Below are 23,154 nucleotides of genomic sequence, written 5' to 3'. Positions count from 1 at the left end.
AAACTTCACCGTTTTTTAGAGGCTTATAACTCGGCACTGGAGACAGGTGGAGAGATGTAATTTAGTACACTTGTTGAATACTATCATGTCTCAATATTGACAAAACATTAGTCTTCCAACATTAGTAGGTTCCGAGATTCAGGGTATAGACGGATAAGATAGTCAAAAATGTCCTTGAACCGAATTTTATCGACGATGTGCCATTCGATAGAGCACCAAGAAAAAACATACTTTGCAAAATGTCAACCCTGTATCTCGATCGGGAGGGTAGTTACGGGGTAAAATAAAAAAATCAGTTTTTGGCCTATTTTCCCTAGTTAATGACGTTTAGAAATTCTGAAAAATAAAAATTGTCTGCGCCGTCTGCAAGAGACTGGAGCCAGACAGACAGTTTAATTCTTACTTTGATCATTTTAACTAGCTGAAAACATTAGGCAAACAATTGGCATTATTAGATCGTTGTAACTTTTTCACTGTTTTAATCGCACCTACTGGTTTTTCCCATAAATGCATAAAATCCGCAGTCTATTAATAACGATACACACTTTCACATTTGAAGGGGGGATCAACAATTTTTACGAATAAACTGCGCATGTTTATGCATTTATGGCTTAAAAAAATTTTCAAAAAATGCCACAACGTAAAATTCGATAGGATTTAATACGATTTTGATTTGTTTTACATCTACAAAGGCTATTCCCACGAAAAATTGGAATTCATTCCAATCCATAACCTTAAGATTTGTCTACAAAAATTGGAAATTGCATAAACATCCGCAGTCTATTTACGAAGTACACGAAGATCAATTTTCAATGAGCACTATAGCTTGCAGAATATTGTGTCAGTCGAATTGCACACACAATTTTCTGAAACTTCAACAATAACAATGAGATTTGTGCATTAATCTCGCTCGATCGGTGTCTGATAACTTTTAATCCGTTGATTAAACTGTTAACATTGAGTGTTGAGTGCAGCAGCGAGGTTGCACTTACATTCATCCTCGTGGCTCACAGTCTTCCTTACCGTCTTAACAGATTCCATTGCTCGTCAGATTGCGAACATTATTCGACGACGTTTTGTATTGGAAACTGTAATGGCAAATCCGAAGCGGAAATTGCCTAAGCAATCACCCCTGTCAAAGTAGTCCGACATTTTTTGCACACCCTGTATACTTAAATCGATAAAAATAATCCGAATTGCATCGTGTTTGAACTTATTTTTATCCGGAGAATCTCGGCTGTCAAATGGTACCGCAATGACACAGATAACGCGACAATTACTGAAAATGAAATCTTCTTTATTCACAATTATAACACCATGCAATCTTGATAATGTTTAATAATGTAATGAATTCATTAATTTTGTACTTCTAGCATTTCCCGGAAAGAAAAATCGGAAATGTCTTCATCATTCATGACATTTCCTACTGTCCTCTGATTTCATTTGGCGTTTCTAATAACAATCAATCTCAGATGTCGACAAAGCTGTTTTATAATTAGACTAATTGTAAAAAAATTGCGGACGCTTTATCTGACCTGTCGCGTGACATTGAAATGCAGCACGCGTTCGAGCATACCGTTGTAATCTACATCGTTTGTTTCCTCTGTGTATGTGTAACAGTCGCACGTCTCGACTGTGAATAACCAACGGGCGAAAATGTCAAATTTCGCGTCGATCAGAAAGGTGGAACACCTACAGGGTCTGTCCGGAAAGTAATGCGACCACATTGTTTCTTTTACAGGGTGACAAGAAATAACGGTGTTAAAGATTTATTATTATAATTCTGTTAAATCGACGAATTTTGAAAAACCAAATGATAACAACCATAACATATAGACCTTTAGTATTCATATATTTAAGAAGTTTCGAAGTGGCCACCCTCTGAGCCGATTCAGAAGCTTAAACGTGTTTTGAAATTTTCGGCTACGGGCCGCAGCTCTTCTGGCGTCATTCGGTCCCGTACAGTCCTGACTTGCCTCCCGCCGACTTGTTCTCGTTTCCAAAAATTAGAAATGTGCTAAAAGGATGCCATTTTGAAAGCGTGGAACGCGTCAAAGAGGCTGCGACGAGGGTACTACGAGAGGTTCCAAAAAACGCCTTCCAGGGAGCATACGAAGCATGGAAATCGCGCTGGAAAAAATGTGTCGATACCCTAGGATCCTACTTTGAAGAAATTTAAAGGTTTGTATCCCTATGTTTAATAGATTTTCTTTAAAAAAATGTGGTTGCATTACTTTCCGGGCAGACCCTGTATAACACGCAAAAACTCACCGTCATCCTTTCTGACGTGCCAGTATGTACTTACAATGAGATAAATACTGTATCTCCCGCATCTGAAAAAAACCTTCTGCAGAGTGTCCAGATAAGACACGGTGTTTTTCCTTATTTCTGATTTCAGAATGATTGCAAAACTGTCAGCGTACTCGGCGCAGATATGGAATTTACTGTGAAGGAGGTTTCCGCAACGGTTTTATCAGAGATTTACTAATTTTATAAAGTTTATTGGATGAAATATAAAATTACTTTTGGAGCACGATGATTCTAGGTATCCGCGTGTACCCGTGCGAAATTGAATTTCCGCTGAATCCCGACCTTTCGTTCAACTTTATACCGATGACCCTGCGCAATGGCGACTAACGCACAGCGATGGAATTTATTAAATAGCCTAACGACCGCGCGCGGCCGCAGGGGCTCTTTGCACACGTGCATGTGTGCTCCGATTAGAGATTAATGATCAGTAAAACGAACCTCGACGCTTGTTCGAGGATATTCGAGGTCCAACCAATTTCAAGTCCCCCGATCAGCGCTGCCGCTGGGGGACACGAGCAAAATTATTCTCATTTTGCTGATTAGTAAACCGACCGTGCAGTCTTAACGTCAATGTGCCGTGAAATCGTACTATTATCTTGCGAGTGAATTATCTAAATCAGCAGTGCAATTATTTTTCGTGGGATACACTGTTGTTTGTACAGGGTGATTCAGCTAGCGTGCCATACAATTATGTACTTGTAAACTGCTCGGCAGAGGTGGGCATTATTTGGCGAAACGAATATCTCAAAGACTAGTTAATATTTTAGGTTTTGTTTTGCCTAAGGAATTTTAAAGTATTTTAAATAAGATATACAATTTTAAATAAGATATACAATTTCGAAAATGAAATCATTCTATTTTAACAATCTGGACCTCAAAGTAAAATATTTCTATTTCAACAATTTGATCCAGAAAATAAAATATTTCTATTTGAACAATCTGAAAATTTTATTTTTTGCATTCTTATAATATACTCTGAGAAACCGCATAAACATATGCAGTTTATGTCTATCTTATCGTTAAGAAACGATTTACACTCGTAAATGTACTGAATCCGAACCGTAATTATTTATATACCGTACAAAATACAAATATTTGCAATATCTTCTTCAAATAAAATACTATTTTCAAAAATATTTTATTTTCAACAGTTAGTACATCAAATAAAATATTTTATTTTCAAAGAGTTTTGCGCATACCTTAAAATAAATAGGATTATTTATTATTTACTATTTAAGATACTATTTTCCCCAGCTCTTTGTGTGCTGCTCGGTATGTAAAGAAATTATTGAAACGAAAGTTGGAAACTGGTCGCGTAGAGGTCATATGAAGGTCAACTTTGTATCTTTTTAAATGGGATCGTATATTTTTGAATGCACCATTTAACGCTACTTGTTATATATAAATTGTTATATAAATAGTACTAAATCACTTGTGGAAAAAATCAATAGTTTAGAAGATATTTTGATTTGAATAAAATTAGTACAGGAGTTAGTATACTATACAGGTGTCAGCACTCACTTTTCTAAACTCAATATTCGAAAGTTATATGTTATTCTATCGTTTTTCAAGTACAGCATTTTTGGGACACCTTGTACGATAATGTATAATTTCTTTTGCTCGTTACTAGACATCAGGACGAATTTAACGAGCTTAAAGACAAGCATTTTATTTTATCTGGTGGAATAATACGGCGAAAACACCATTTAGAGAAACTACCATTTGGAGAACTTAATGAGCTTCCATTAACTTTTTATCTAAGCTCTGTAGTGATTAGTTTTAGCTGTTAGCCTAACAATTAATGTTCTCCTCATTTACAATTTATCGTGGGCATTTTCTCTGGTAATTGATTGATAACATACATATACCACTTAATAAGAATCTTGTCTTACTTGGAAAGTTTTCAATCAAATTATTCGTTCAGAGAAATATTTCCAAATGTGCAATTCGTTCAATTGTGGAAATTAATAAAGTATGGATGTTCGTATATATAAAGTGATAAGAAATATCATTCTGAAAGTTCATAATCTTTATCTTTAAAATATTAGTTTTTCTACTGTATTTCAGAGTGATTATATGAAATCAATTTTGATATTCCTGTCCCCTATTTGAATCATAAATCACATTTATAGTTCCCAGCGTAATAAGAATTGATGGAAGCGACACTTTGGTAAGTGGATTAAACCCTCTCACTGCAATTTATTCACAGGCCATGCATTTATACATTAACTAATTTGGGAAAGTTACGAAGGAAAATATATAGAAACATTTTCAAATATGTTCGCTCTACTTGTATACACTCTTAATGCAAATGTCACATTTTAATCGATTATGTAAATAACAAACAATATATTAAACAACATTATTATTTATTAAAAGCACAATAAAAATTGAAATTGGAATTGAAATTTTTACTATAATAACAGGGTGGGGCAATAACTATGTCCACTTCGAATATTGCCGCGTTATTTGTAACAATATGAAAAAATGTTATATACAAAACTTACACGGTATAGTGGGGGGCATATTGTGACAGAAACATTTTCTGCGTGGGCGGAGGCTCGGAGAAGATTTCAAGGTCACCTTGACTTTTTTAAAGGGAATGTCCCATTTTTTATACCATAGATCGATAGAGTATCAAATTCCGAGTATAAAAGTGTTGACCTTCGTATGTCCTAAACCTAATAGTTAACGAGATATTATCCAAAGAAGAAAGAAAATTATTTCCATAATATCTCGTTAACCATTCGATTTAGGACATACGGAGGTCGATACATTTTTACTCAGAATTCGATAGTCAATCGACTCATAATACAAAAAGTAGGTCTTTCCATTAAAAAAATCAAGGTGACCTTGAAATCTCCTCTATGGCTCCACCCACGCAGAAAATGTTTGTGTCACAATATGGCCCCCTGTATACCGTGTAAGTTTTGTACATAACATTTTTTCATATTATTACAAATAACAGGAGTATTCATAGTGGACATAGTTATTGTGCCAGTATAATACTGGAGTCAAAAAATGTATTCATACAATTCCCATGAAAACACCTTTACAATCTCAATAATTGTCAAATAAAAAATCCTCGTGGTAGGCTTAGTGCTAAATCTACAAGGAAATATAAGCTACGTTGTTAAATTGTATCATACTAGTTTGTTTAAGGGCCCGCGGTGTGCTAGTTGCCACGTAACTATAATATCATGGGTTGCGTAAAATGGTTGCTGCTGGAGGGCCCGAAATGACACGTTCCAGGTAAACGAACTCGGCGAGAGTAAAACGAGGAGAAGGGATGGGTCTTCTGGCTTTTATGGTTCGTTCTAAAATGCAGATAATAACGGTTCTACCCAGTCCCATCTATTCGAAGCGTATTCCTAACTTCTCTTTCTTAAATGCAGGAACAACGCGTTCGAAACCTACGTTCGAGGCCTGCTACAAGCACCGTGCAGCGTCTGAATCGACAGCTGGCACGTTGCATACTAACGAATCGGACGATTACACAAAGAAACTAATTTCTTTACAATAATAACCTAACCTCCTCCTTTTTCGAAGTCGGTTAAAAAGAGAAATGCAGCATGTTTCCTTATTTTAGGAGCTGTTTCTCAAGTGATAAAGGAGAAAAGAACTCTGCGAGCGAACGTTTCGTCTAGCGACTCCACAATGGCTGCTGGCAAACCGTAAATAGACAGGTAGGTGTACCGTCGTACCTGAGAATGATGAAACCGGCTGTATACGTATACGTACTATGTACAGGAATGAAGAAACCAGAGGACAGAGTTTTCTTTGGAGGATCTGTTCGGTTTGCAAGCCGGAGGCAACCGCATCAGGGGCAACGGCCGGTCAAAGTCCTACCTTCGACATTCTATCCCCTCTTACTCCTTTGTTCCTGTCCTTCTTGATCACCGTTCCTTCTTTCTTCGTGACCTTACTCCTTTTCCACCTTGGTTTCGTACCTGTTTATCTTCTTGTCCCCTTGCTTGCGTATACCTTCTTCCTCCCCCACTCTCTTCCCAGCCATCCGAGTTCCCTAAGTTCTGCAGCCGAGGTTTCAGGTTTGAAAAATTCATGATTAGACTGCGGACGTTTATGCAATTTTCAAGTTTTCTAGGGGAATCTTGACACGCTACCGACCGGTGATTATTGCATAATTTTGAAAAATCTGTGGTTCAAGGCTGAACACTTTCTAATGGAACTTTCAACAGTGATAGCAATTTTCATTGTGAACTAACAAGCCACCCTCAGTAACGTCATCTAATAGTTTCATTTAAGATTGTAATGTAAAAGAAAATTTCTATGGTTTCTTTTGGTACAGCACAATTATGGTAAATCCTATTAATAGGCTTTCGGTAGGAATCATGTAGAATCGTAATCCCAGTGCTGTAGTCTTGGTAGTTCTGGAATTTTTATTTTTGTTAATTTGAAGGCATTCTGTAAATGATTTTACAGAATACAGGGTCCAGGAAAAATGAAGGACAGATTCGGAATCAGCTCAAAACACTCTATAAGATACACCCAACAGTAATTGTGGAACAAATTTGATGTTCGACAGTGTTGTTGCCCAACTCTTATTCCTAGTAGGTATAAAATTTTCTCTTTCTTTAGTTTAGGGTATCGATAGATTCCGTTAAATCACTGAAATGGTAGTTTCTCGCTATTTGATAATATAAGTTCCATATCTGACGGATGTGTGTATCTTTGAATAGAATAAAGCTGCTGTCAGAGAGTGATCGTCAATCAAGTTAATCATCGTATTTGTCTTGCTATCGATGTGATTAAGTGAAATCATCGGGTTGATATAGATTGTCGAAGGATTGTTTCGTAACTTAGGCCGGTGTGCTAGATACGATGATCACGTATATCATCGATGAACGTGGAACACCCACGTACCCTCGCCGTATGAAATTATGTACTCTTACCACATAGAATAATGTAGATCGATCTTTTCCCTCGTTATCGCCGATTCCAGTATAAGATCTTTCCAAGTATGGAATTTCAGGTTGAACTATCGTCAGAAACTAAATTTATTTTTATCCATAATTGAGTAACATTATGTTTCGAATGGGAATTTTATTCAATTTTAATTGAACATTAGAACCACGTCATATTAACAGGCTTCAAATTGTGTAATTCTCTTTGTTGAGGATGTAAAGATGCATTTGTGGGGAATTAATTCCATAAGTTTATTTCTTAAGATATGTATGTATATTACGATAAAAATCCTTTGTTATTTTTATGCAGTATAGTGTTAACTAATAATTAGGCTGCGAATTTGATGCATTTATAACAAAAATTTCAAGGTTTTGCTTTATCTATTATTTTCAGCCCATTAAACATATCAAAAAAGAAAATATTCTCTGTCCCACAAGAGAACGGACTCGTTCTGCGCAGCCTTCTGAGCTGATCTAGATGGTGGGGGCGCAGCGAGCCTATCATCTCTCACGCCACTACCCCCTCCCCACTTTCTTGAACCAATTAGGGCGAAGATGCGCAGCGAAGAACGAAAACTAGTCGTTACACAAGTCCGTTCTCTCGTGGGTTAGAATATAGCTTACCATTTCACTCTGGTTTGTCGCAATTCAGATAGAAAATTGTTATTTTTCATTAAAGACCCGCAGTCTACTAATAATTTAAAGTTCTGCAGATCTAGTGTTAAGAAAACATCGTAGGTGTTCGTATGAACGAACACTTATCAATCACTATAAACGGGCGGAGAGAAATGAACTTTTCCTGTAAAAATTGTGCTATTAGATTAAGTTATAAAATATAGTTTCTGAAAGCGAAGTAATAATGTAATTTAATTTTATCAGAGTCTGTGTTTTATTGTGCAATGGATAAACTATGCTCGTTAACTCATGGAATCCATAGCCTACATAAGCCATAAGTCAATAATAATGGTAATAAAATAGGTTTATCGTTTAAGCAAGAATAATAACAGTAAACGTGTAAAATGACGAAGTGCAGAGTACAGTCCTTGGTCATTCAATTAGAATTACTCACATTTTTCAATATAAAATAATATTAAAAACGAACTTTATTACAATAGCATGATAAATTATTAATTATTGTTAGAGAATATTGTTATTCCACTTTCCACTTACTGAAATCTCTCATTTGCATGGTTTTTTCAATGTTATTAGCACGGTACGTGCTCGCGCATGTCTTTTTTAGTGCTTTTTTCAAGACCTAAAAACAATTACCGCTGGTTATCCTTGAATGCTCATTTGAATAGTTCTAAATATACCTCTATCCGCTATAAATGAAAGAAATGTCCTACACTAGTATTCAGTTATGCATCAATACAATGTATGCGTCCCTTTTTTTGCCCCTAAATTAATTCCACAAGCTCTGAATTGAATTAACAAAGTCTATCTGTGTGTGACTTGTCAATTTTTGATGAGAAAGATATTTCTTCCTGTATTGAATATTATTAAATTCTAACTGCAATTCTAACATTAGATCAATTTTCGATATGATACTTAAATAACAAGAATTTTTTATGCAAATTGCAGTTAATAAAACCTATATTTAATGAACAATTTGTCCATTTAAAATTGTTTTGCTGTATAAAAAAAGGTTTCGAATGAAAGTTGTTTGATATCGAGCGGCGACACATTCCGATAATGAATTGTTTAAGGATGCTGCACTGCGATTGTTCATTGAATCTATCCATCAATTGTTTAATTATCAGCTGTATTTATCAATTGCATAACAGTTTACCTACCGGAAACCTTTAAACCCCTTGCCGTATTTGGACGAGCCACACGAAGGTTTTTAACAAAGTCTAACAAATATAAATGTTACGCGTTTCATTCTAGATGAAATAAAATTTGATTCGTTTGTAATCAATATTTAAGCATTACAATAAATGTAGCTTTACAAAAAACATAAATTTTCTCTTCTCTTCTACGACAGTTTCGGGATAAAGACGTTCTAATCACTGTAACTGCAAAAGAAAAGGCACGGCAAGGGGTGTTGATAGGATTTTCAATAATTGTGCTGTACCAAAAGGAAGCATAGAAATTTTCTTTTACTCTGCGATCTTAAATGGGAAACTATTGGATGACGTTATTGAGGGTGACTTGTCAGTTCACAATGAAAACTGCAATGGCAATGGGTTAATAAGATTTTCAATAATTGTGCTGTACCAAAAGGAAGCATAGAAATTTTCTTTCACTTGCGATCTTAAATGGGAAACTATTGGATGACGTTATTGAGGGTGACTTGTCAGTTTACAATGAAAACTGCTGTTGCTATTGAAGGTTCCATTAAAAAGTGTTCAGCCATGTGCCATAGATTCTTTAAAATTGTATATACATATGTATATATATGCAATAAAAATAAAATAAAATTATTCTGATAAGCAGTAGGAAAGGAACTGTTCAGCGAGTTTTTAAAATATTTTAAATACTAAAACGGAAGATTGTTTACAGAATATCAATTCTCATAATTAGACTGCGGATCTTTATGCAAAATAAAAAATGTTTGCATTGATTGCAGGACACAGGAGCCAAGTAAAAATTGTATTTTTGTTTTAATTATTCTACGAAGCTGAAACTAATATATTGATGTCCTTAAATATTTTTAACATGTCCACTGTTTTGAATTACACGTGCCCATTTTTGTCATAAATGCACAAAATCCGCGGTCTACTCACAATACATAGATTCGTATAATCTTCGATATAGTCTGTGGTCTCCGTTGATTTCTGGACTCGGTTACATACGCTGCCAAGATTGATAGAGGGAATGATTCGAGGTGGAGTCACGGTGTGCCGTTCCACGTGATCGACATTATATTCTTCACTCCAGTTTTTGATGTTATCTAACGTTATCAGCGCGAATAAGTGCCTTCACAATAATAACGCTGACTCTTTCTAGTTTCGTGAAGCGTTGTCAGTCTTAAGCTACTGCGCAATCGTGGCTGGTGATAACAAGAAATGAGAATTCTTCTAGCTGGAGGAGTTCAGTGCGGATTCGATCAACATTCAATTGGTGTTGTGGAAAGTCTCGCTTGTCAAAGAGAATTCACATGGTTGGTAGCGGCGGAAGTTGTCGTTTTGAAATCCGTACAGTTGGAATCGGGACTATCCTGTGGGAACGGATGAGGGTATTGTTGCTCTAATAGAACTGAAACAAGTCTAGCACAAGTCTAGCAGACATGGCTACCGTGCTAGCCACGTTTGCGGCCCTCAAGGACCACGTGAAGTTGAAAGTTTCCCAGGATGATGTGGCCATCGACAATATCGGTAACGAAAACCTATTCACACCTCGTGCATCGGTTATTTCTCTTACTTTTCCGTTCGACGATATCATTTGTTCGTTCTTCTGTGATCAGTTTTCAAGCTACACTACAGAGCCACGTTCCTCATCCTGCTGATCAGCTCGGTTCTCGTCACGTCTAGGCAGTTCATCGGGGAGCACATCAGGTAGAGAAGCAAACATTTCGATGGTCGTAACTAATCACGTGTTGACGCAACGAAATGTAACGTACAATACATGAACAATTAGACAGCGGTTAGTCATGCAAAAATGTGACATACGCCATTGACATGTTAGTACAGTCGCTAGGTCGAAAAAAGGGCGTCTACACGGAAAGTATACCGAACTTAATGAAACTTTAGCACGTCATTTGAGGGTACTCTGAGGAGTTGAATCTGAGTTTTTTCGACCTCAAGGACCCTGTGCTAACTTGGGGAGGGGGAAAAAACCACGATTTTTGTTACCTGTTTTTGGTATTTCGTATATAACTCAAAAAGTATGGGTCCTACGATCTTTTCCTTTTCATTTTTGAAAAGAGCATTAAATTTCCTTCGAATTTCACTGGTCCAACGTATTTTTTGACACAATAGGTACCGAGAGACAGGTGTTCCAAATTAGGAAATGTTTCTCAAAATGACATTTTGAGCCTTACAATGTAAGGAGTATACGTAGTATGTAGATTATATGTAGATGTGTTGAAAAACTAGAATTATGAGCCAAAAACTTGCAATTTCCTGCTAAATGTCACAATGTGTGGCTCAAAATGTCATTTTGAGAAACATTTCCTAATTTTGAAGGCCTGTCTCTCGGTACCTATTGGGTCAAAAAATACGTTGGAATAGGTGAAGGAAATTTAATGCTCTTTTCAAAAATGAAAAGGAAAAGATCGTAGGACCCATAGTTTTTGAGTTATAGGCGAAATACCAAAAACAGGTAACAAAGATCGTGGTTTTTTCCCCCTCCCCAAGTTAGCACAGGGTCCTCGAGGTCGAAAACTCAGATTCGACTCCCCAGAGTACCCTCAAATGACGTGCTAAAATTTCATTAAGTTCGGAATACTTTCCAGGTAAAAGTACCTGGCGATTGGACTATATACCATCATCTCACAGAAAATTATAAAAATCGAAGTCGGACACTTGTTAGTTAAAGTTAGGTCCTTCCCTTGTTAGTTAATTTCTAACGAAACTGTTCAGCTTTGACCCATGGTTCCTTTGACAACTTTCAGCCTTGCGATGCGCAGAACAGGATGCAAGAAAAAAACAATTTGGCCTTGAATTTCTAGGTCAAGGTCAAGGACGTTTTTGTAACAGATCTCCACCGATCTGGTTTTTAGTAAAACTCTGGTATTTCGTATAGATTATGAACCTTCAACTGTATTAACTACACATAATATACACATATTATGATAATGATCCGAAACACACGTCAAAAATATGTGAAAACTATTTATTTGGGTCACTAGAATGCAAATGCTATTTTATCTTAACTTCATTATTTATTGTCTGCTAAAGACATATATCTTGTTAACATTGTCTGCTATCGCGAATATGAAAATGGTGAATGAGTTGCCAGTTACTGTTCTCGTGTTACAACTGTGTTACAGGATTTTATTGTTAGATATGCTTAGACGTCAATTCATTCGCCTCATTTTACACGGTTAGCGTTCGTTAACTATTTTATGGTTTATAGCGAAGCGCTGATTGATTCATTTTATTGATGTTTCATTGCATTCAAGTTTAATTTTTGTGTATTTCATTGCATTCAAGTTTAATTCTTGTGATTTACAAATATTACAACACATTGCACATTGACAAATAATTAATTTTCCGCTTTTTTCAGTAAACCGCTCTCTACGTTGTTCCGTTTAAACTAATTATTGATTAGACAATTGATTCGATTATTAATTTTATACATTTTTTTCTACTTTTTTCTACTACAATTAGTATTAATTTTTTCCCGTAAAACAAACGGGTTTCCGAGAAAATTAAGAGAATTGTTTGATCGAAATCGTATAAGATCGTTCCCATTAAACGTGAACAATATGAAGGCACTGTAATCATCGGTTTTTCTTTCATGGTAAGGTGCATCAGCGGTTCGGCCGTACCGGAAAATGTGATGAACACTTTTTGTTTCTTCAACTCTACATACACAGTGGTAAATAGTAAATACCAAAGTTACTGAATGGAACAGATATAGTGGCTCTTGAACGCTGGGAACTGTTGGATGTTCCCACGGTGCAAGAATGAATGAGTTGTACCGTAAAATGTTTGCAAAATTTATGAAGAGAACGAGAGCGCACTCGATCCGAATCCTGACAGCTTTTCCACGGTTAAAATCAAGGCCATCCGTCGAGCAAAAATACAGGCAATAAATATTACCACGAATTACGTTTCCTCAAAAAGCAATCGACGGTGCCTACATCAACTACTTACAAGGGAAGGACCCCCAGTGTTCGATTTTTTCTGTAATGATGGTGTATGGATCCCTAATTATGTATGCAAAATATTAGGTGTATTTACTCAATAGTTTTAAAGATATAAACAATTGAACTTCCGAAAACTTGAGCTGCAAATCATGGTGTATCAACAAGGTATGAAACTTTAATTGTTCATATCTTTAAAATTATTGAGTAACTGCACCTAATATTTTGCATACATAATTAGGGATGCATATACCATCATCTCATAAAAAATTATCGAAATCGAAGTCGGACACTTGAGGTCCTTTCCTTGTTAGAATGATGCTCTACAATTCTGACTCTTTGGACAATGACTACGTATTATTGTTATTCACACTCCACGCAGTCGTGATTCACGCGTTATGAGTCAATGCTTATCATTCCAACAGTTTACTAATTAATAAATTGACTCAATTTAACGAGATATGTATGCCATACAAGCACAACGTAAGCAATACATAATATTCTTGCAAGTAATACATACAGTGGGTGTAGAAAGTTTCAAAACAGAATAACTTTTTTATAATTGTACCAAACGCGACCTGATTTTTTTTATAATCAATTAGAAGCATTGGTTTACGAAATGATATGCAGAGAAGATTTTCCAAAAATTATAATTTGCAAGGTTACATGCAAAAGTGGAAAAGGCATTTCTTAAAACTTTTTTATATTTGGGTCCTTAATAAAAATTTCACATATATGTCTTACATATGTCCGAGGGTTAATCATTTTAATGAAATAATTAGAAGAGTAATACAACAGTATTTTTACACACACTAACATATTTGTAGTTTGAACGTTAACTAACAAAATATGTTAATCTCATATAATAGAGTTATTACTTCGTCCATTGCAAAATTACTAGTTGCATTCGTTAATCTTCGTTAGGCTAGCACCGGGTCATTTGTGACCCATATCTTCAGTGTAGCGGAGAGGTCGCGCACGTGTCCGTAAGACTTAATCTCTTACATTTGTTTAATGTCTTCCTTTCTTTCTAGTGTGGTGCAATACTTAAAACATTGAAAAGAAAAAAGACTTTAAAAGTATACATTCAATTATTTCTGAAAGATATAAATTTTCATTTTCATCAGTATGTCGAAAAGTTAGTAGTTCAGGAGATATTTCAATTTAAATAATTCTGAAACACCATTACTGTCGTGTACTAACAATAAGACGTTACACTGTAATTTAAATTGAAATATCTCCTCTGAACTACTAACTTTTCGACATACATAGGTTAGTACCTTTTTATAACGAATGTCTAACTGCATCGACTGATGAATTAAAAAATACCTCATTCCATTTAAAAAAAAATGAAGGTGACCTTCATATCTCTAAGAAAAATTACATAAAAACAAAAATTTTGCTGGTATCGTTTGAGCACCATTTTACCATTCAACTTTGTCCTTCAGACATTTGACGTATCTTTAAAAACAACAAAGATATGTAAGATGGTCAAGTTAGGTGAAATACCCGGTGTATGTACTATTGGAAAAATGGCCAAAAATTTAGATAGACACATTCTCGTTATTTCCGTTATTCTCCGAGAACCGTCCACGAAGTCACTATACTTGTTCCGCTAAGAATTCGGGGCGTGACTATGCGAAACGAAAGAGTAAATCTTTCAGATAAAACACATGAACATGACGTTGGTCGAGTCGGGCCAGTTGCCACATCCAGGAGTAGGTCCAGCCGGCAATGATGACCCCATCGTCCGCCATGCCTACTATCAATGGGTTCCTTTCGTACTGTTTTTCCAGGCAATCTTCTTCTACATGCCTCACTACCTATGGCGACATGCTGAAGGTCAGTTTCTCCAAACGTGCAGAAAATACAGTTTTCTTTCGATATATGACTACGATGTTTTTACAAGGGAACATCCGGGGACTGATAGACCCCAATTTTGATGAAACTTTCCATAAATATTTGTCAGACACATCCACGAAGATAGCTGTAATTCGTTCGTGTCCTTTTTTCACTTTGAAGGAGACATCAACCCTTTTATCCCAACCTCCCCCAAGTAGCCACGTACGTCCCTAAAACGTACGTTTCAGGTCCAGTTCACGTCCAAACGTCCTACGTCCATTCTGCGTACGTTTTAGGGACGTACGTGGCTACACGTGGCTACTTGGGCCGTTTCTGTACACGAGCTTTTAAGTCGCGAACAACCATAGGTATCGAAAAATGGTTGTAATTAAAGTTATACAGTTCCTAGATGTCTATAGAGCTGTGCATAAATTTGTTTGAAAAAATAATGTTTAAATGTATACATCGTATAAATGAAATATGACATAAAATAAATTATTTTTGCCAGTCCAGGTGGTCGTCTGAAGTTCATGGTTTCCGGTTTGCACTTATCGACCTTGGCTCTGCGCGACGAGCCGATGAAGCTCGACAATGATGTAACCATTCCCTCAAAGAACGATCGGAACGAGAAGATCCGACAGATTCGCATCGCTTTCGTGAATCGCATCCACTTGAACCGACCATGGGCTTACTATCTAGGCCTCTGCGAGGTTCTCAACTTCATCAACGTTCTCGTACAGATATACTTGACCGATTGGTTCCTGGGTGGTGCTTTCCTCGGTCTAGGCCATTCATTGGGCGACAAGTCCCACGGAGCGATGGATGTCCTCGACGTTGTCTTTCCTAAGGTATTTCCAAGGCTATCTGTTTATGGAGGGAACTGTTAGATCGGGCCTGGCCAACTAGTGCTCCGAGAGTCGATTACGATCTTTGATGGTTGCATCGAAACTTCGATCTGCAGCCGCCCCGGGTTTGCCTTAAGGGGGTAGTACACCCTCGGATTTTAACTAGAAAATAACTAGAATCTTACTAGATTTTGGGTCGAAAATATGGCCCAGAAGTTGTTTGACCTTATTTGGGCAAATTTTGGGCTGGGTGAGGGCTCATTCTAAAGAGGAAGGGGTTAGATGCACTTCTAGAACAACTCCTGAGCCATATTTTCGACCCAAAATCTAGTAAGATTCTAGTTATTTTCTAGTTACAATACGAGGGTGTACTACTCCCTTAAGCCAAACGAGATTTAAGGGGACATTCGTCGCTAGGCCATAAATTTGAGGTAGCAAAATATGAAAGAATGCCTTATATCAGGCAGTTCCAACTTATTCCCCTCCGACAACTGCAAGGTCCCCCACCATCGAACCTCTTTACAATGTCTGCGTGTGCATCGCGTGGTGGGAGCTACTACTATACATTATACATCATCACGATGAAGTCTAAGAGTGGGAGAAGAATCTGAGCGGGGAGATGCCTCGAAAAGCCCCGGGGCTTCTCGTTGCAACTGTCTGCCTTATATCCATTTTTATACATAAGAAGGCTGCTCTTTACTTTGCCGGACTGAAAATTTGTGCCTTTCTCCTATGCATTATGATGTATTTGGTATGCAATCCAGTAGATTTGTTCCCGGGGCGGCTGCAGATCGAAATTTCGATCCTGTAGGATTAATGGTTCAGGAGTTATGCTTGTTTAAAGTTGAGCAATCTTCAGTGTTTTTGACAGGTATGGGCGTGTCGCCATATTGGTTTGTAGAGACGACCGCGAGCTGCTTACCGAACAGAACCGCCGAGCCGGTCCTTGCCGCCTCGAGCTAATGCCAACCAACTCAGTAAGCGGCGCGCAACCGCCACTACAAACCAATATGGCGGGGCGCCCTTACCTGTCAAAAACACTGCAGATTGCTCAACTTTAAGCAAGCATAACTCCTGAACCATTGATCCTACAGGATCGAAACTTGGATGTGGCTCTTTCAAACTCTTTCTCTTCTCGATGAGTAGAAGTGTTGATGTAAAAACAAACTTTACCAGCAATTATCTTTGTTATAAACAATTTTGCGGCAAGTTTCTCTTACAAATGTCCACCGACCCAGAGGCGTAGATTCACCCCTACGACCATTACTCTTTACACAGCCTGTACTCTTCGAAATGACACAGCTCTCCAGCGTCCGATACCTTGACTGCATCAGCAAAATGAACTGCATTGTAATACGATGGTGTAATTTTTCCATCTGGCTACTCGTTGGATTGCTATCCAGCTCTAAAGACGCTTACGAGTGCCGCGATTAACTGTCAGCTTCAGGCAGAATCTGACTCAAAACAAACTTTGCATCCGCGATTCAAGGATGAATCGACACGAGTGTTAGCGCGCTCAACATGCCCTTGCTAAATCGTCGACATATCGCTGCAGAATACTTATCTTCGCGGAAATTGTTCAGAGATTGGTGGAAATGAACGTCGGTTATTTAAAAAAATTTTCCGCTTGGTGATTGCTGTTATCGTTCAAGTGAATCGTGGATATCTCGTGGTTATCAGCGTTACGGAAGTAGTGTTTCAATCGCGGGGCACGTTGCAAGCGTGGTCACACCTAGACAAGGTCGGAAATGCCTTCCGTATTGAAACGTTCGAACAACATTCAAACCAGTTTCGGCTGTAGAAATGTCGAATGTCAACGGAGTTGTGTAATCTCGAATGGAACGATTCAAAGCCTCGGAAAACGTTCCGGGCGATCTACACAGGGTGTCCCACAAACTTCATACTTCCCCTCAAACTGTACATACTTCCTTGAAAGGAACAATTCCTGAGGCCATTTTAAGCAACTTTTTCGTTTGCGAAAATCTTCTTCGCGGCTTCGTTCCGTGTTTTTCGTTAATAACTGATTGATAAAGCCACGGAGAATATTTTCAAAAAGGAAAAAATTGCTTCGGGAACCGTTCAAGGAAGTACAACATTTTTGGGACATCCTGTATAATCCTGTTCGTGGATGTTTCAGGTTACCAAGTGCAAATTCTACAAATACGGCCCTTCCGGGAGTGTGCAGGATATCGACGCCCTCTGCGTCATGGCGTTGAACATTGTCAATGAAAAGATCTACGTGTTCCTCTGGTACTGGTTTATCATTCTGTCCGTGATAACCGGTTTGGGATTGGTATGGAGGATATTGACGATGCTGCTGCATGCCAGGTTACTACTGTTTATACGCTATATGTCTCCATATTTGCATCGATTGTATATACAGTAAAGTCGCGATCTAGCTCTCTGAGGATCTCCACCATCACTGTCTCTTCGCCTATCCCTTCCGCTGGGGGGCATCCCCGCGACGAGCCACGAAGCTCCAGCGATCTGTATTTACATGCTGCCATTTTCTACGTTCGGCATTCTTTCTACTTCCAGTGTGGTCGACGCAGTCATAAGAAAATATCAGATAATTGCATAAATTCGTGCCCGATTTGCAAATATTAAATTAATATATAAATTTATTTATCTAATATTATTTGAGGGAGTAATATTATTTATAGAAATTTTATGTAGAATTTAGAAACATCTCATTAAATTAATATGAAAATTTATGTATCTAATATTATTTGAGAAGGGTTAACATTATTTCTAGGAATTTGTAGCATATTTAATATTAAATAATTATATAGAATTAAAATTAAAATAGTAATAAAGCCTTAGTATTATGGGGTACAATGTTAAGGTTTCATTTTAAATATTTTGGGATTTTTATAAATTGAAAAATTTATATAAATTTCATAGTTATTTAATGAAACTGAAAATTAAGGGATTTTTGCTTAGGTAGAAAAAATTCAATGGTTAAATTTTATAGAATATAGCTTTATTAATCAATTACAGAGTCACCAGTGTTTTCAACAATTAGAAAAGAATAGTGACTACGTAACTTTTTTTACACTCTGTCGTGCAGAACAGTTTGCAACATCTATGATAGTCACAGGCACGAACTTATGCAATCATCTAATAGTTTTTCCCTACGCGATCTCTGTCCCTGTTCGGAACAGGCGACGGGACCTATGTAGATCGCGACTTTACTGTACAGCGTTCTCTCCGTAACTGTCGAGAAGATCTCCACCGTAACTGTCCAAATTTTATCCCCACCACCGCGGGGAATTCCGAGATAAATAGAAGTATTTTGTTTAATAGAAGTATTTTACGTGAAATGACATAATGGTCGAACACGATATCCAAACATTGGGTTGGCAAGAATTTCTTGATTCAAGCAATGCACTTTAATGAATAAGATATTTTCCCTTTTCTTCGATGATCTTTTGCCAAGAGGAATAAATAAGAAATTATTTTATTGGTTAAAGTGTTCATTTTATAATATTTTAATATTTTATTGGTGAAAGAGCTTTTGAATAAAGAAATTCGATTTTATTCCACCTTAAAATACCGAAATTACTTTCTTGCCAACCCAGTACATTTCGTATTCATAAAAGAAAGGCATCACGAGTGTCATCAGCTAAAACCGAATAATTAAATCAGCTAGAACCGTTGTTTGTTGCATTCGTAGGAGCTCGATGTTCAACAGATACATTTTCGCGTTTGCCTGTCCTGGAAAATACAACCCATGGAGCGTGCTCACTGTCACGCACGAGTATCATTTCGGGGATTGGCTGTTCCTCTATTACATCGCGAAGAACCTGGACAACTACGTATTCAAGGATCTCATTCAGCAGCTAGCAGAGGACATGCAAGCCAAGCGGCGGATGCGGACTCAACCATCTCTCCCCGAAGAGGAACCTTTGACGAAGAATCCAGATCCATTCACAATCGATATCTTCAGTGAACCACATAAATCTAAGGAAACTTAGATTCGATTAAAACCGCGTGATTGCTCTTTTCATTTCCCTTTTTCGTTCGTTTCCAGGTAGCCTTTTCGTGGCGTACCGGAGTTCTGATATAATCAAAGCCGATGTTCTTTGACCAGACATGTCAGAGTACAGTTCATACGTTTCCCCCTCCACCATCAGATTCACCTTTTGCGACTTCCTGCAAGAGGGGACGTCACGTACAGAGTTCCTACTCTACCTCCCCCTTCTACAACACTATCCCCCACCAGTGGCAGCTCAAGTCAAGTGGAAGTCCGGAGCGGTAAAAATTTTGGGGCCCTCAAACTCAAGTTAGAAATAAAATAGTTGCAAGAACACTCTCATAAACATATCCCGGGGCCCCACGCGGCCGCTTAGTCCGGCGGCCCAGTCACGTGACGCGTTTCGTCTCTGACGTACACGTGTCGCAATGCCACGTGACTGATTCGGTACTGCCAGAGAGAGAGAGAGAGGAGGATATGTGTATTCGCAGACAAAAGGCTTGCGTGTCTTTTTCTACGAAATGTGTCTAATTAAATAAATTCGTCGGATAAGTGTCCACACAAAAACATGAAACCCATTATTTCGACGGTCCGAGAAGAAACAAAATTCTATTTTAAGATTGACAATCTTAAATCTTAAAGAAATCTGTAATCTTATTTTATGCATTTATGACAAAAATGGTACATACAATTTAAAACAGTGGAGGTATTAAAAAGATTTAAGGCCACCAGTGTATTAGTTTTACCTTAATAAGATAATTAAAAGAGGAGTCACTGTAGTAATCTATTTATTACAAGGTAAGTGTCTGTTGTGGAATGCAAAGAGCTAAGCACGCGTTTCGTGTAAATATAAATAATTGTATTTCACATGCGGTACACGATTGTTGGCGATGAACCGCCTGTCCTCTCTCCCTCATCCGCTGCACGTTCGCTCGTGCGGGAACCACTTGCACTCGCTTGTACCGATACGCGTGTTCACTGTGCAGGTAACGCTATATTGAACTGACCTCTCCAGCTGCTCGACAATAGTCGGGATTATTAAATCGTTCGGAAGGTTGATTAGCTTTGCGACATGGTTTGCCCTCGAATTAGAGCATTCGCTCGGCTAACTGATCCGGTCCTCGTCTGACAATCAGCCACCGCTGTTCTCTCTGTGAAATCGGTATTCATCCGACAACTTCCTTCGCCGTTGCGTGGACACTGTCTTTCTTAAGAGTAGACTCGTTTTTCCAGGATTGCAAGGGTGCGGAACGCGCGTTCTCATTTCTCGATAATACAAACAGAAAAAACAGACAAACAGACAGACAGATAAACAGACAAACAAACAGATAAACAGACAAACAGACAGACAGATAAACAGACAAACAGACAGATAAACAGATAAACAGACAAACAGACAGACAGACAGATAAACAGATAAACAGATAAACAGACAAACAGACAAACAGACAGACAGACAAAAAAGTGAGCTAATAAAAACGTGGTAAAATGGGGTTTTTACATACCAAATTGTAAATGAATGAAATGAATGAAATGGATGAAATTTTCAGTGTGTGTATAACTACCATAGATCTACAAAACATATATTTTAAATTTTCATTAAGGGTCCAAATAAGAAAGTTTTAGAAAAATGCCTTTTTTATTTTTGCATGTCACCTTGCAAATTATCATTTTTTCATTGGTTTCAAACCCACTTTATTCGAAATTTTTATTTGAATAAAATCTTTGCCCAACTCTGGTTACAGTGGTTAAGAACGTCTTTATGCAGAAAATTGTCGTAGAAGAGAAAAGAAAATGTATATTTTTTGTATGTCTACATTTATTCGAATGCTTAAATATTGATTACAAACGATACAAATTCTATTTCATCGAAAATGAAACGCGTAATATTCACGTTTGCTAGACTTTCTTAAAGACCTTCACCACGAGTCTGGCTTTTCAAATTACGGCGAGGGGTTAATATGTTCCATGGGCTTAAAATAATATGCCAGTATTTCGAAATTCGTCTAATGTTTTAAGTGTTTTAGATTACACCTACTCATTTTCGTCATAAATCCATAAAATCCGCTGTCTATTGATAACACGGCTGGAATAGTACTCCGGAATGTTAATTGCTTTTAGTTTGTGGTCTCTTATCAGAAAGTGGAGCTGTCTTTTTCTTTGCAGCAGTCCCTTCAATTGTGAACATTTAGTTGCGACCTAAATTCGTAGACTGGAGGCAATACCGGAAAATTACCGAAAGTGAGTGCGGCCACGCTTCACTGAACAGTTCTACCGTTAACGTTAGCAGAAGAACCTGATTACTCAACCGAGAGAGCTTGTTATCAGCGGCCGGTGTTTAAGAAATATTTGAATATCTCTCGTCGAATGTATGGCAATTGAAATCGTCCGCAATGACAGATATCGAGTCAGGGGAACGTTGAAAAAAAAAAAAGAAACCGGTAGGTTATTGGTCGACCTTCGATATCGCCAGACAGTTTCCGAAGAGAATAAAAAATCACGCCATCGTATTTAAATAGGTCATCGTAAGAACATAGTCGCAATCACTTTTTATTACCCATTTACGTGCGATGAGATCGTTGTATTAGAAGCGTTGTACATACATTAAGGAGCATAACTGATTTCACACACTTTAAATCAGAACAACTTTTCTATGAATGGACCAAACGACTTCAATTTCTCTGTAAGGCTTAGTGTTAAGTATATCGCAACAAAAACATCGTGTAAACAGGAGCCAAGTTCCTATGGCCGTATAGAATTGTGAGACCAAACAAAATACGGCCAAGTTCGTTAGCTTAGAAATACCTCTTGCAATACTGAAAAAAGCGTCTGTAAAAATTAGTCTAAAAGAACGCTATTTAATTTTTAAAAGAGTTACATGGAGGGCTAAATTATTCAAACTTGGCCGCTACCTAACACCTTTTATGGCCATTGGTTTAAAAAGTAACGTCTAATATTAAAAGTATGTCAGTCAGTCAGTCAGTCAGTGACGAATTTAGCGATTTTTGAGGTCCTATATCTCGGAACCTACTAATGTTGGAAGATTAATGTTTTGTCAATATTGAGACATGATAGCATTTAACAAGTGTGCGAAATTACACCTCTCCATCTGCCTCCAGTGCCCAGTTATAAGCCTCTAAAAAACGGCTAAGTTGTTTCGTGTAAAAGGTGGTAGTGCGAGAACTTGGCTGATGCACTACTGTGCACCTAGATTATTTTGATATTTCTTTGTGTGTGTGTGTGTTTCAAGTATGTTGAAAGAAATAATCCTCAAAATAGTATGCAAGAAAGTCGCTTCGAATATGTAATTGTAACATAACATATTATTTGTAATAGTATTTCAAGTGCATAATGTTATTTCAGATTTGATCACAAGCATATAGAAGTGATTCTGCAGTTTTGCAGTTAATAATGTTAATGTCGTCGGATCCTGTATCGATTACAGAATGTTGCAATAATCAGAATAAGTGATGATTGTGTTGATGCAAGGTCGGGTGAATGTAG

General features: G+C 37.4%; 1 protein-coding gene across 5 annotated transcripts; it reads left to right on the top strand.

The window, feature by feature from the left end:
• The first annotated feature begins 13 nt into the window (after positions 1 to 13).
• On the top strand, positions 14 to 21,543 carry Inx7 (innexin 7). Of its 5 annotated transcripts, none has more exons than XM_076426362.1 (10): positions 14 to 3,026; positions 5,473 to 5,620; positions 5,706 to 5,996; positions 6,061 to 10,552; positions 10,642 to 10,732; positions 12,647 to 12,719; positions 14,652 to 14,829; positions 15,343 to 15,677; positions 17,812 to 18,002; positions 19,351 to 21,543. In XM_076426362.1, exons 4-10 carry the CDS (start codon positions 10,465 to 10,467, stop codon positions 19,649 to 19,651), a joined length of 1,257 nt encoding a protein of 418 aa, XP_076282477.1. In that variant the 5' UTR covers positions 14 to 3,026; positions 5,473 to 5,620; positions 5,706 to 5,996; positions 6,061 to 10,464; the 3' UTR covers positions 19,652 to 21,543. The 5 variants fall into 5 exon arrangements, with proteins under 5 accessions (XP_076282477.1, XP_076282480.1, XP_076282479.1 ...); XM_076426365.1 differs by having other exon boundaries at positions 5,463 to 5,620; XM_076426364.1 differs by having other exon boundaries at positions 14 to 4,480; positions 5,463 to 5,620.
• Positions 21,544 to 23,154: the final 1,611 nt, after the last annotated feature.

This window comes from Lasioglossum baleicum, chromosome 6, assembly GCF_051020765.1.
Source record: "Lasioglossum baleicum chromosome 6, iyLasBale1, whole genome shotgun sequence".
Lineage (NCBI taxonomy): Eukaryota > Metazoa > Arthropoda > Insecta > Hymenoptera > Halictidae > Lasioglossum > Lasioglossum baleicum.
This window is presented reverse-complemented; position numbering and strand designations above follow the sequence as displayed.

Coding starts and splice junctions, on each gene's coding strand:
- Inx7 (XM_076426362.1), top strand. CDS start 10,465: ATGGCTACCGTGCTAGCCACGTTTGCGGCCCTCAAGGACCACGTGAAG. Junction 10,553..10,641: donor TGTGGCCATCGACAATATCG/GTAACGAAAACC, acceptor TTCTGTGATCAG/TTTTCAAGCTACACTACAGA. Junction 10,733..12,646: donor TTCATCGGGGAGCACATCAG/GTAGAGAAGCAA, acceptor TTTCATGGTAAG/GTGCATCAGCGGTTCGGCCG.